The sequence below is a fragment of the Schistocerca gregaria genome, unplaced genomic scaffold (assembly GCF_023897955.1).
Source record: "Schistocerca gregaria isolate iqSchGreg1 unplaced genomic scaffold, iqSchGreg1.2 ptg000449l, whole genome shotgun sequence".
Classification (NCBI taxonomy): Eukaryota; Metazoa; Arthropoda; class Insecta; order Orthoptera; family Acrididae; genus Schistocerca; species Schistocerca gregaria.
The window spans coordinates 479,688-492,998 of NW_026061870.1; the positions used below are offsets into that span (position 1 = coordinate 479,688).

General features: G+C 42.5%; 1 protein-coding gene across 1 annotated transcript in view; it reads right to left on the minus strand.

The window, feature by feature from the left end:
- The window catches only part of LOC126312744 (X-ray repair cross-complementing protein 5-like), a 151,416-nt gene that overhangs the window by 117,466 nt on the left and 20,639 nt on the right, over positions 1-13,311 (minus strand). Inside the window, exons 2-3 of the mRNA XM_049992242.1 lie at positions 5,230-5,346; positions 3,629-3,849 (exon numbers count right to left, since the gene is read on the minus strand). Coding sequence (XP_049848199.1) covers positions 3,629-3,849; positions 5,230-5,346 — 338 coding nt within the window. The remainder of the gene's footprint in view (positions 1-3,628; positions 3,850-5,229; positions 5,347-13,311) is intronic.

Consider the following 13,311-nt stretch of genomic DNA (forward strand, 5'->3'; position numbering starts at 1 on the left):
GTTTGTTTTCCAAAGAACAACTCACGTGCTGCGCTGTCTCCAGTTGTCTGCTATTGCCACACAGCAGTGCTGCTGGAGTACTGGTTACTCTTCATATTTTTCTGTCCACGTTAATACATATTGCTATACTATATATCGAACTAGACTAACTTCGAGCTGCTCTACCAAATGGTCAGGAAAATTCTGCTCTATGAATCATTTTGTTTGTATTAGGGAAGAAACAGATGCTTTCAGTTGAAACTGGGTATCACATGAAACATGTGTGAGCAGTATTTCTCTGGGCATCTAAACATTGCAAAAACAAAATTGCAAATATCTGCTGAAATACTGGAAAAATGCACATGACAACTCTTAGGAGAGACATCGTGTTGAGGTATGTGTATCTGGCTGGAACAAATGAGTGTTGAATGTACAGTCTCTGCATGACAGAACTGCAATATTAATTATTAAATTCTTGGGGTCCACAGTGTGACTATATACAATTACAGGGCTGTAAACATAGTGATACAACAACTGCCAGATGCAAAAGCACTGTGAAGTGGTTGGTGTTGCAGCAGGATCAGCTATAATAGCACTGTGGTGTCGTTCTTCCATTTCATTCAGTAATGCCATACACTGAATGCATAGTAAATGAGGAGGTACAGACTAGAGCTGGGGAATAAATTTGTTGTCAAAGAACTTGACCTAAAGAAAGGACTGGTTGACTGGACACATTTTGAGGCATCAATGAATTCAATTTAGTACTGGAGGGAAGTGTGGTGAGTAAAAACTGTAGAAAGAGACCAAGAGATGAATACCGTATGATGCTTTAATAGGATATAGGTTGCAGTAGTTAAACAAAGATGAAGAGCCTTACACAAAATAGAGTAGCATGGGAGGTACCTCAAACCAGTCTTTGCACTGAAGATGCAACATTGTTGTGTATCATCTACAACTAAAACTACCAGAAAAACAAACCTGAGGCAAAACGAAATAGGACTCAAAGCTAACTTGAGGATGAAGTGTAAACTGAAGCTATTGTTGTCAACAGCAAGCACCTTGAGTGAATGGAACAGGTTTATTTCAAAACAAGATACAAAGAGCATACCATCAATGTTTGCACTGTTCCGCAGGTATCTTCAGTGCAACACAGATATGGAGATATATATGGGGGTTACAAATCAAACACAATGGATTTACCCTGTAATAAGCCACTGGAGGCAGTGTGTCCCTCATAGCAAATACTAAAAAAAAATTCACGAACAACCTCTAAAATCGGGGAGTTTGGGCTCAACTTGTATAATAAATACACACATCAAAAAAAGTTTTGCATCACCTTGGTTCCGAGAGTTCTGGAACCTGAGCAGAAAATTGGAGTAGGGATCAACATAAACATCATTTCTGCCCTTTCTATTCCTCATGAAAACCACACATTGCATGTTGTACCACCATACAGCAAGACTCTCAGAGGTGGTGGTCCCCATTGCCATACACACCCTCCAATACCCTGTAGCACGTCCTCTTGCATGAGGCAGGCCTGTATTTGTTATGGCATACCATCCACAAGTTCATCAAGGCACTGTCGGTCCAGACTGGCCCACTCCTCAACGGAGATTCGCGTAGATCCCTCAGAATGGCAGCGGGTCACGTCATCCATAAACAGTCCTTTTCAATCTATCCCAGGCAAGTTTGATAGGGTTCATGGCTGGAGAAGAAGTCATTCACAAGACGTGCATGATGGGGGCGCGAACTGCCGTCCATGAAAATGAATGCCTCACCAATATGCTGCCAATATGGTTGCACTATCAGGCAGAGGATGGCAGTCGCCTATCATACAGTCATTACGGCACCTTCTGTGGCCACCAATGGCGTATGACAGCCCCACATAATGCCACCCCAAAACAGCAGGGAACCTCCACCTTGCTGCACTGTCCGTCTAAGGTGTTCAGCCTGACCGGGTTACCTCCAAACACACTTCCAACAATTGTATAGTTGAAGGCATTTATGACACTCATCGGTGGTGAGGACATGATGCCAATCCTGAGCGGTCCATTCGGCATGTTGCTGGGCTGTGCTGCACGGTGTCGTGGCTGCAAAGATGGATCTGCCATGAATGTCTGGAGTGAAGTTGGGCATCGTGCAGCCTATTGTGCACAGTTTGATTCGTAACACGGTGTCCTGTGGCTGCACGAAAAGCATTATTCATCATGGTGGCCTTGCTGTCAGGGTTCCTCCGAGGCGTTACCTGTACGCATCGGTCATCCACTGCAACAGCAGCCTTCGGACAGCCTGAGTGAGGCATGTCATCGACAGTTCCTGTCTCTCTGTATCTCTTCCATGTCTGAACAACATCGCTTTGGTTCACTCCGAGATGCCTGGACACTTCCCTTGTTGAAAGCCCTTCCTGGCACAAGGTAACAATCCGGATGCAATCGTACTGCGGTATTGCCCATCTAGGCATGGTTGAACTACAGACAATGGAGCCGTGTACCACGTTCTTGGTGGAATGGCTGGAACTGATTGGCTGTTGGACCCCCTCTGTCTAATAGGCGCTGCTCATGCATGGTTGCTTGCATCTTTGGATGGGTTTAGTGACATCTCTGAACAGTCAAAGGTACTGTGTCTGCAATACAATATCCACAGTCTGTCTACCTTCAGGGGTTCTGGGAACTGGGGCGATGCAAAACTTTTTTTGAAGTGTGCAATTTCCTTGTTGACTTAAATCACTGTTTGGCTCTATAAAACACAGAAACTCTGTTCTCCCTATGGCACTGTGAATAATTTCAATACCAAAAAGTGAGATGAATGTTTAATTTCCACTTTGGCTTCGCATTCAATATCAGTCCCACCCGAGAGTGCAACATTACATCTTTGGTTATTTTAATTATATGTTCATTAGATTGTGGTTATAAGTTATATTTTGGTGTCTAATGTTTCATCTCCAAATGCTGGAAACAAAACATGGAGGAAGAGGAGTATGTAAGACATTGGTGGACCATGTTGGAAGAATCTGGGAATCTTAATACTTTGGAGAAGAGCGCAATCATTTGAAAATAACTTTCCGACTTTGTGGCTAGTCTGACAGATATATATATATAAGGCACTATACTCTCAAATATTTGCATCTTTCACTGAAAAAACAAGCAACTACAGGAAAAGTTTTCTTGCCATTTGTAAAAACAGTCGCCGATCACGGCTTCCGAGTGCTATGAAGAGAAGAAGGTATTGACACAGTGCTTAAACCAAACTGAAGACCACAACAACAGCCTTACTTGTAAATTGCTATGCAGTGGTTTCAGTGAAGTTGAAAATGTTGTGGCTGCTTTCACGGTGGCCCAGTCATATTGTGGGGTAGGGAATGCCAGTGACAGGGCTGGAATTATAGGTGACAGCTGGATTTTTGCCAAAGCCTAGTATCAATACCTCCTTAATTATTGAGCTGAACAGAAAACTGTAAAAAACATTGATATAGTAAAATCACACCAAATTTTCCTCATTCTGCAGGTATTGTGCCTTCTGTTTCTTTTTCATTACAAAAACATATTAATTCAAGTTTATAAGGTCACAACTATGTCACTGTGATTTGTGTAACACACATTCTGTAACATGTTCCAAGAATGTAACGAAACAGACAGCTTTAGATACTTACTCTAGTTCATCTTTCAAGACTTGCATGCCAACAACAACACCATCTATCCAGTCTGTTTTTATTTCACTTTCATGTAAAGATTTCTCCACAAAGGATATCATCTGCCATGTAGGCAGTGCAAGAGGAAATACCACACTCACATTTGCATAATCAAGTGGATTCTGCGTCTTGTCAGAACCAAGTACAATCAACCCAATTTCATCTTTTCCATTGGTAAATATCTGGAAACATATTAACTGTTAAAAATATGTTTTGTTTATAACAAGGTGTATACCAATAAAAACACCAACCACAGATACTCTTCATAAAATTATTTAATTGGATAAATAAAAAATCTACTCACCAAGCTGCGGCAGAACACACATAAAAGACTATTGTGATTGGCAAGCCTTTGGAGCCAGTGACTCCTTCTTCAGGCTGAACGGTTGAAGGGGAAGGAAGAAGGGTGAAGGAAAAGGACTGGAGAGGTCTAAGAAAAGGGGTAGATTTTCAGAAAGTCACCCAGAACTGCACGTTGGGGAGACTTACTGTACGATATGAGAAGGAAAGACTGATTGTTGCGGACTGCTTCGGACGAGATTCGAAAACCTGAGAGCTTAAAGGTGGAAGACAGGGTAATATGCAAGACAGAGATTACTACTAAAACATTGTGCGCAAGCTAATAAGAGTGACAAGCTAAGTGCATTGTTCGTAACAGATGTGGCAGGGGGAGATGAAAAATAGAAGTGGCACATCATATACCAGCCATTATGTAAGCACTGTTCAGCCTTCTACATCGGCATGACTACCACCAAATTATCAGTTAGGATGAATGGGCGTAGGCATAGGCATAGGGTATATGCTGGCAACCGCAATATCCGGTTGCAGAGCATGCTCTACAACATGACATTCGTGGCCTCGGTGCCTGTTTCACGAGACGCGCCATCTGGATTCTTCCTCCAGTCACCAGTTTCTCAGAACTCCGCAAGTGGGAACTAGCACTACAACATGTAATTGATTCTCGCCACCCACCTCACATTAATTTACATTAATTTCTTCTGTCTCAGCTTTTCTTCACTGTAATTACTCTTTGCTTCACTCCATTTTAGATTTCTACATCTTTCAATGTCCTTCCCGTCCATTTTTCACCGTCCCCTCCCACGGCTGTTACGTACAATTCACTTAGCTTCTAACTCTTATTAACTCATGCACAGTTGTAGTAGTAATCTCAGTCTTGCTTATTACCCTGTCTTCCACCTTTAAGCTGTCAGGTTTTCAAATCTCGTCCAATGCAGTCTCCACCGATTAGTCTTTCCTTCTCATCCTGTATGGTAAGTCTCCCCTGACCCGCGGATCTGGGTGATTTTCCCAAAATCTACCCCTTTTCCTGGACCTCCCTAGGCCTTTTCCTTTACTCTTCTTCCTTCCCCTTCAACGCTTCTGCCTGAAGAAGCAGCCACTGGCTCCGAAAGCTTGCCAATCACAACAGTCTTTTATGTGCGTGTTCTGCTCACGCTCGGTGAGTAGATTTTTTTATCTGTTCAGTTAAATAATTTTATCAATAATTTATTGTTTTGTTGTTATAGTTACTCTTTATAACCTACTTAAAATACATCACGTACCCTCCTCTCCACAATTCTTTGAACACATAGTTTTGCCTTCTGTAAAAAATCACTGCGTTTCTGTATAACATGCTTGGAGTCAAAGTGTCCAACATCTATTACAATTATAACTGCATCCTATGAAACAGAAGAAAGAAAGTCATTGTATTTATTGGCAGTATTACCCAATCAAATATTTTGAAAGAGTTCCAGTGGTATAAATTTACAATATCTTACAAATAAATATATACTTTTATTCTTTAAATCAATTCTTAGCAATAACATAATAGTATAAATTGCAGAATCAATATAGCCAATTTTAATGTAATGACTGCAATACAAATACAAAATAACAGCGGTAAGTTATAACAAATGAGAGAATGAGAGAGAGAGAGACATAGAGAGAGAGAGACATTTAGACAATGTTTCATTACAGTGTGAAACTTATTAGAATTAAAATGAAGCAACAGTGAATTATTACATTCCAAAAATAATAATTATTGTTTTCTTTCACCCCTAAATAATACATTAATTAGGTAATATATACTTTTAATTTCTGAAATTTTTACAACAGCTCTGAACTTCACTGCCTCAATGAATTTATTACATGTGTCAATGAATGAGAGTTGATAACACTGCTTTAGTCATTCAATTGTTCATCATGTAATCTTCTCAATGTTCTTAATAACTTCTTATGTAAAGTTCTATCATCAAAAAGGTAATCTACGTAAGTTTTAAAAGTCATGCATCTTTAAACAACAATTAGAAAATGGGTATATCAGTATTTTGTATACATTCTAGCACTGCTAGATTTAGTTTTAAATTTTAAAGTATATGAGCAGATTGAGCGACTTTTCATCCAGAAAATTTGCTGTTGGCAAGACCTCAATACAAAGAAAAATGGTCTTTCCGGAATCAAATGATAAAAAATTCATAAATATCAGCATTGTAAGTGATATAAACAGGTATTAAACAACGAGCATAAATATCGTTCTGCTTGACGAGAAAAAAAAGTAGGTAGATGAAAGAGTAAATTGGGTGCACGGATTGAACACAAACTCACCCAAATTGTAAAAAAAAAAAAAAAAAAAAAAAAAAAGAGGGTCACTGCTCAAGAATTGAGAACTGCCCCCCCCCCCCCCTTTCTTTTACAGACTTGCTTTCACTTTTCAGATGAGATCATGTTCCCCATATGTGAAGAAAATAGCCAATATGTAAAGAGAATTACAGATAAAGAGTTTTCTAGAATGAGATTTTCACTCTGCAGCATAGAGTGCACTGATATGAAACTTCCTGGCAGATTAAACCTGTGTGCCAGACCGAGACTCGAACTTGGTGATCGTAACCCCAGACCTGTGTTGCCATTATGGGGGGTAGATCTCATATCTGGAAAGAGGAGATGACAGTTAGGGTACTATGGGCGAGCAGCTGCCATCAATTTTTGATGGTGCAGAACACTCAATAGTGGAACTGCTGCCTAGTCCAAAGGCACCTGTTACCAATCTTACCCCACAATAGTGTATCGAATCCATACATAATGTCGAATCTGATAAAAAGTCATATGAGAGATTCCTGTAATCTAGGTGGGACTGCACTAATGCTGCATACAGCCATATCAAAGTAGAGTGGGCCACACCGCGGTCGGTGTCGCTGAGGCATAGAAGAGCGTTCAGGTGCAACCAACATGTCTGCTTTAGTTGACAAAGATGGGGAAGCAATGTCAACTGGGCATCAACGACCGGTTACAAAATACCCAATGACAGAAATGCATAATGTAGGTCATTGCAGCCAAAAAATGGATGCTATGAGTGAAAGCCCAGGATTGTGCTTGGTGTATTGCTCCCTGCATTCTGCCACCAGCAATATCCGTCGCGGACGAACAAAAATAAATGCAAAAGTCATCAGTGTACAAAGATGGGGACACCACAGGCCCTGTAGCTGCCGCCATATCATTGATAGCCACAAAAAGGAGGTGACACTCAAAACAGAACCTTGTGCAACCCCCTTCTCCTGCGGGGGGCAGGGGGGGGGGGGGGGGGCGGCCTGTGGGAGGCACCAACCTGTACCCAAAAAGTGCGACATGGAAGAAAGTTCTGGATAAAAATCAGGAGCGGGCCATGGAGGCCCCACTCTTTTAAGGTGGCAAAGATAATATGGCACCATGTGGTATCATAAGATATATAAGCAGACCAATGAAATCTGCAACAAGGAATTGATGCTGACCAAAAGCTGTTCAGATAGCAGACTTCAAGTGGACTAAAGTATCTACAGTAGAGTGGCCTTGGCGAAAAGCACCCTGGATCTAAGCCAAAAGATCCGGGGATTCAAGGACACAATACAGCCTTCGACCAACTATATGTTCAAGTAACTTACAGGACATATGGTAAACAATCTGGACAACAGCTGTCCATTTGAAGAGGCAATTTATCTAATTTCAAAATTGGAATAATGACATTTTCTCACTACTTGGAAGAGAATTCTGCCTTGCACCAGTATTGGTTAAAGAAAGGCCAAGTACACTGACAGAAAAATTTGCAACACCAAAAAATAATTAATGTAGAGTAATTAAATTTCAGGAATACATTTGTTGAGGCAACATATGTAAAGTGATTAAAGTTGGAAGATCAGAGATCAATGTGAATGTGAGATAAGCCACTGCAAATGTAAATGTTGGTACGCTGTTGTACAGGTGTCATGTGTCAGTTTGTGGGATGGACTTCCATGACTGTTGCACTTGGTCGGTCAATATAAAGACAGTTAATGATGTTTGTGGATGGGTTGGAGCTGTCATCAGATGATGTCCAATGTGTGCTAGACTAGAGGTAGAGCAAGTCAAGGCAACATGTTGACACACTATAGCATGTAGGCTTTCAACAGCAGTACGTGAGGAAGTGTTATCCTGTAGGAAAACACCTCCTGGAATGCTGTTCGTGAATGGCAGCACAACAGATCAAATAACTGACATACAAATTTGCAGTCAGCGTTTGTGGAATTCAACAGACAGTTCTGTCAGTGGAAAAGCGAACGCCATTGTCGATGCTCCAGGAGTAAAGACAATCAAGACATCACTGAAGATGCCGCTCAGTGAGACAGGTCCGTAGAGAACTGCAATAGATGGCAAAATCGTGAACAAAAAGGGAGCCAGAGATGCCCAGTGGAAGAAAGGCCATTATAGGGTTTATGGAGACAGCAAAGTGGACGACACTCTGGATGGAACCCTGAGACACACCATTTTCCTGGATAAAGGTGTCCGACAAGGCAGACCCCACATGCATCTCGAAAACTTGGTCTTTTAAAAATGTCTGAAATAAACAGGGTAGGTGGCCATGGAAGCTCCACATGTGAAGAGTACGAAGGGTACCAGCTCTCTAGCAGGTGTTGTAGGCTTTCTCCAAACCGAAAAACATGGTGACAGTCCGGGATTTCCGCAGAAAACCATTTATGACATGGGTGGGCAAAATAATGAGATGGTCAACTGCAGAACGCAGTGTTGAAAGCCACACTGTACATTCATCAAAATCTGTGAGACTCGAGCCACCATATCAGCCGGGCATGAATCATATGACCCATCACCTTGCGAACGCACTGGTAAGAGAGATGAAGTGGTAGCTAGAAGGAAGTGTGTGTGTGTGTGTGTGTGTGTGTGTGTGTGTGTGTCAGAGAGAGAGAGAGGGAGGGGGAGGGGGAGGGAGAGGGAGAGGGAGAGGGAGAGGGAGAGGGAGAGGGAGAGGGAGAGAGAGAGAGAGAGAGAGAGAGAGAGAGAGAGAGAGAGAGAGGGAGAGGGGGAGGGGGAGGGGGAGAGAGGGAGGGAGGGAGAGAGAGAGAGAGAGAGAGAGAGAGAGAGCTAATTTCGGCAAGAGCTGGATTTCCATCAATAAACTGAGTTGAAATCATTGTTGCCTAGAGTCTGCTGTTGTGATCTTCATCTAACTACTGGTTTGGTGCATCTCACTAGCCTATTGCAGTCTTTGTACGCCTCTTCATCTCTGCATAGTATTGCAACCTAAATCCACTTAGAATGGTGAACCAACATTCTGAGAATAACCTTTTAACAACACAGTTTGACTTCTGTAAAGGCTTCTCTACTGAGAATCCAACATAATATCTCACAAATTCAATTCCAGTAGAACTAAATAGTGGAAATTATCCCCTCTGTCATCTTCCCAAAGCCTTTGACTGTTTAGATTAAAAAATTCTGTGAGGGGAAGCTAAAATAGTATAGCATTAAAAGTCTTCCCCTTGCATGGATTGAATTGTACTTTAACTACGGAAAATGGACGGTCACATTAACAAATGATAAGACAGGAATAAGATTAAATTCAAAAAGGGAGAACATTAAATATGGTGTGGCACACAGTGTTTGCTGCCAAGTCCACAAAAATGATTTACTTGGGGCACTGGAGGACTTTGGAAAAACTGTAATGTTTTGCAGTGTCACAAACTTATTGATGCAAGATCTAAACTCATCCATACTAGAAACATCCAGGAGAATAACAGAACAGGCTTGTGCTGATCCACAGGTACCAGCTTAATGCCTAAAAACTTGTATTGTGCAGTTCTAAAGAAATAAAAGTGACTTACAGATACGTATATCAAAAGTAGGGATAAATGGGCAATGAGGCTCCCGTGTTCTAAGTTCCTGGGTATGCAGATACCACTCACGTGTGAGACCAGCATGTGAGTCAGTTAACCGAGAAGCTCAGTTCTGCCAGTTTTGTGCTTAGAAATCTCTTACTGTATCAAACTGGACACAGGATTGTTAACACACTTTCACTCAGTTTACTCATATGGCATAATCTTCTGAGGTACTTCAGCTAAGTGGAAAAAAGTATTTATTCTACATCTTGAAAAAGCTTCTTCAGGGACCCATGGATTCTCGTACTTACATGCCTATAGAAGTTATATTCCCTAATGGTATTTGTGATTAATACCAAGAGTTAGCTTAAGATGAACTCAGCAATTCGGAACTGCAATACTAGAAGCAAAAATAATTTCCATATATAAAAACCTAAAATCAGGGTTGCCACAAGTTTCTCCACGTGAATTTCCCTGATATTCCTCTGATTTCAAAGACACGTTTTAGCATTTTTCTCTGACAAATTTTGATGTCTCAAGGTGAGGTAAAGACATAAGTCGACAAAAGAATGTAAGGGCTTTGTATTTCTCCCCCATTTTGTTTTAGGACACAAAAGCAACTAGGGCCATATGTGTCCATGCCAAAACTGTGAAACACAAAGACGAAGAGAGGAGTTAAAAATGATTACATGTCAACGTTCAATGACAGAAGAAAGGACAGCTACAAACAGGGACGTCGAGAAAGATCTATGAAGTACGCAATAGGGAAATGGAGGCCCAGAACTAAAAATTAAATGGCCTTCACCATATTGCTACGACAGATAAAAATTAAAACATGGTCGACAGCCCCTGCATTGTTCGCTAACACGGCCAATAACTCAGATGGCAAACCCAAACGGGAATGTAAAAAAGGGGCATCCCCTCAGGAAATGGCAGACAGTTAAAAGTTGGGTGCAATGTGCACAAAGGAGTGGGGGAGCACCACTTAACAAATGGTGATGGCTAAAAAGGCAGTGCCCAATATGCAACCTAGTTAAAATGACCTACTCGCTGCAGGAGGACAGAGAGGAGGTCGTCCAAGCCGCTGGGAGAGGCTTAATAGCCCAGAGCTTATTCCTATGAATGGAGGACCAGTGGCGATGCCAAAGTGACACCACCTCCTGACAGAAAGCAACAAGAGATCATCAGAGGGAATGCAAGAATTATTGGGCTGAAGTACGAGGAATGCAGCTTTGGCAGCAGCGTCAGCAGCCTCTGTCACTTTCGGACTGATATGACCTGGAACCCACATAAACATCACAGTGGCTCCTTAAAAAGTGAGCAAATGGAAGCTTTCCTGGAACCAGTGCACTAAGGGATGGACAGTCTACAGTGCATAGAGGCTTTAAAGGGTGCCGAGAGAGTCTGAGCAGTGACACAGTTGAAAAGAGTGTGTCACCAGCTGGACTCCATAATCTGATACAGGGCAAAGAACTCTGCTGTAAATACTGAGCAATGTGCCGGAAGTCGATACCAAAAAATGTTGGCTGACGTTGAAGGCACACCCGACACCACGGTCAGTCCATGAGCTATCAGTGTACACAAAGATACTATTGTGAAATTCCATGCATAAGTTGTGAAACTGAAGGCAATAGAGCGGGCCTGGTGCAGTGTCTTTAGAATGAATGAAGGCCTAGGTGAACATGGGCTGCCGCACAAAGCCAAGATGGTGAAGGGTTCACACCCACCGGAAAAGCTGCAGGGAGCATTAAGTGGGAGAACCAAGATAGTTTCCTATCAAGCAGGAGCCTCAGGAATTTTGTAGTTTCAATGAATAGAAAAGCAACAGGCCCAAGGTGTAAAGATGGTGGGAGAAACCAGTTGCATTGCCAGAAATTCATATAAATGTTTTTGTCAGTACAAAAACTAAAGCCACTGTCAATGCTCCATGAGTAAAGACGATCGAGACAACACTGAAGACACCACTCAATAACACAGGTCCATGAAGAGTGGCAATAGATAGCAAAATCGTCAACAAAAAGAGAGCCGGAGATGCCTGGCAGGAGACAGGCCATTGTAATGGCGATAGGAAAGATGATGACGCTCAGGTCAGAACCCTGAGGCACACAATTTTCCTGGATAAAGGTGTCCAACAAGGCAGACCCCATACGTACCTTGAAAACTTGTCTTTTAAAAATTCCTCAAGGAGATGGGGCAGATGGCCCCATGTGTAGAGAGTACAAACAATACTAGTCCTCCAACAAATGTCGTAGGCTTTCTCCAAACTGAAAAACACAGCCAGTCTGGGATTTCCACAGAAAACCATTAATGACATAGGTAGACAAAGTGGGTGATAGCCAGAAGGAAGGTGTTTGTCCTTACCGGGCTTAGGTATGGGTATGACAGTGGCTTCACAACAGTGGCTGGAAAACAGAGCCGTCGGAGGCTGGTGCACACGACGGAAGAGGGGGTGAAACTGTTAAAAGAACTAGTGAATGAAGTTCAGTTACCTTTTTGGTTATCCCGAAGAATGCGAATTGCGTCGCAGCATGCCTCAGTCCACCCAAGGACTGCGACACTGCATGGTATAAAGAGGAAGTGTGAGGAATGGAAGGTTCTGCGATGGTAAGGATAATGTTTGTAAAAAATTCCACCTGGTCATCACAACTGCGGAAATCGTGTTTGTTTAAGGTTGCCAGGGAGGAGTAAAGTCTCCAGTCACCCTTAGTGAGTTGCTATTTCGATGTGCACGGAGGTGGGGTAGGAGTCAGCAAATGGATAGCACACAGGAAATGGTCGCTCGAGTAGGTGTCAGAAAGAACAGATCGCTCAAGACGATGTGTAGGATGGGCAGTGCAGAAGGAAAGGTGTGTGATGAGTCTGAAAGCAACATGGGTACTTCTGTGTTAAAGAAGAAAAGGTTAAGTTGATTAAGAATGGCAGCGAAGAGGGCACCTCTCAGATAGGTTCTGGAAGAGCCCAAATGGGATGGTGCGCATTAGTCACCAAGCAGCAGAAATTGGTGAGGAAGCTGTCCAATAAGCTGGAAGAAGTCTACCCTAACAACATCAAATAACAGAGGGATGTAAATGGTACATAGGGAAAAGGTCAAGCGAGGAAGGAGAAGGCAAACTGCAACAGCTTGAAGATAGGTAGTCACGGAGATGGGTTGACTATGAATGTCATCCCATATGAGCAGAATGACTCCCCCATGAGATGGAATGCCAACCTCGAGAGGAAGGTCAAAACGGACCAGGAAGAAATGCAAAAGCTCAAAGCAGTCGTGAGGATGCAATTTTGTTCCCTGAAGGCAGAGTACAAGTGGGAGCTGTGATTCTAAAAGCAGTCATAAATCCTCTTTGTTGGATCAAAGGCTGCAAAAGTTCCAATTGACGACAGTCACGATGAGGAAAATACGAAGGGGTGTCACCTCAGCAGCTGCCGAGTGCCAGTCTGGGAAAACTCGCTGCTACAGGGTGTAGAGGCAAGAGGATCCTACTCCACGAGGTCCACAGAGGTGTCGGCTTTCTTCTGCTGTCGACCTGAGGA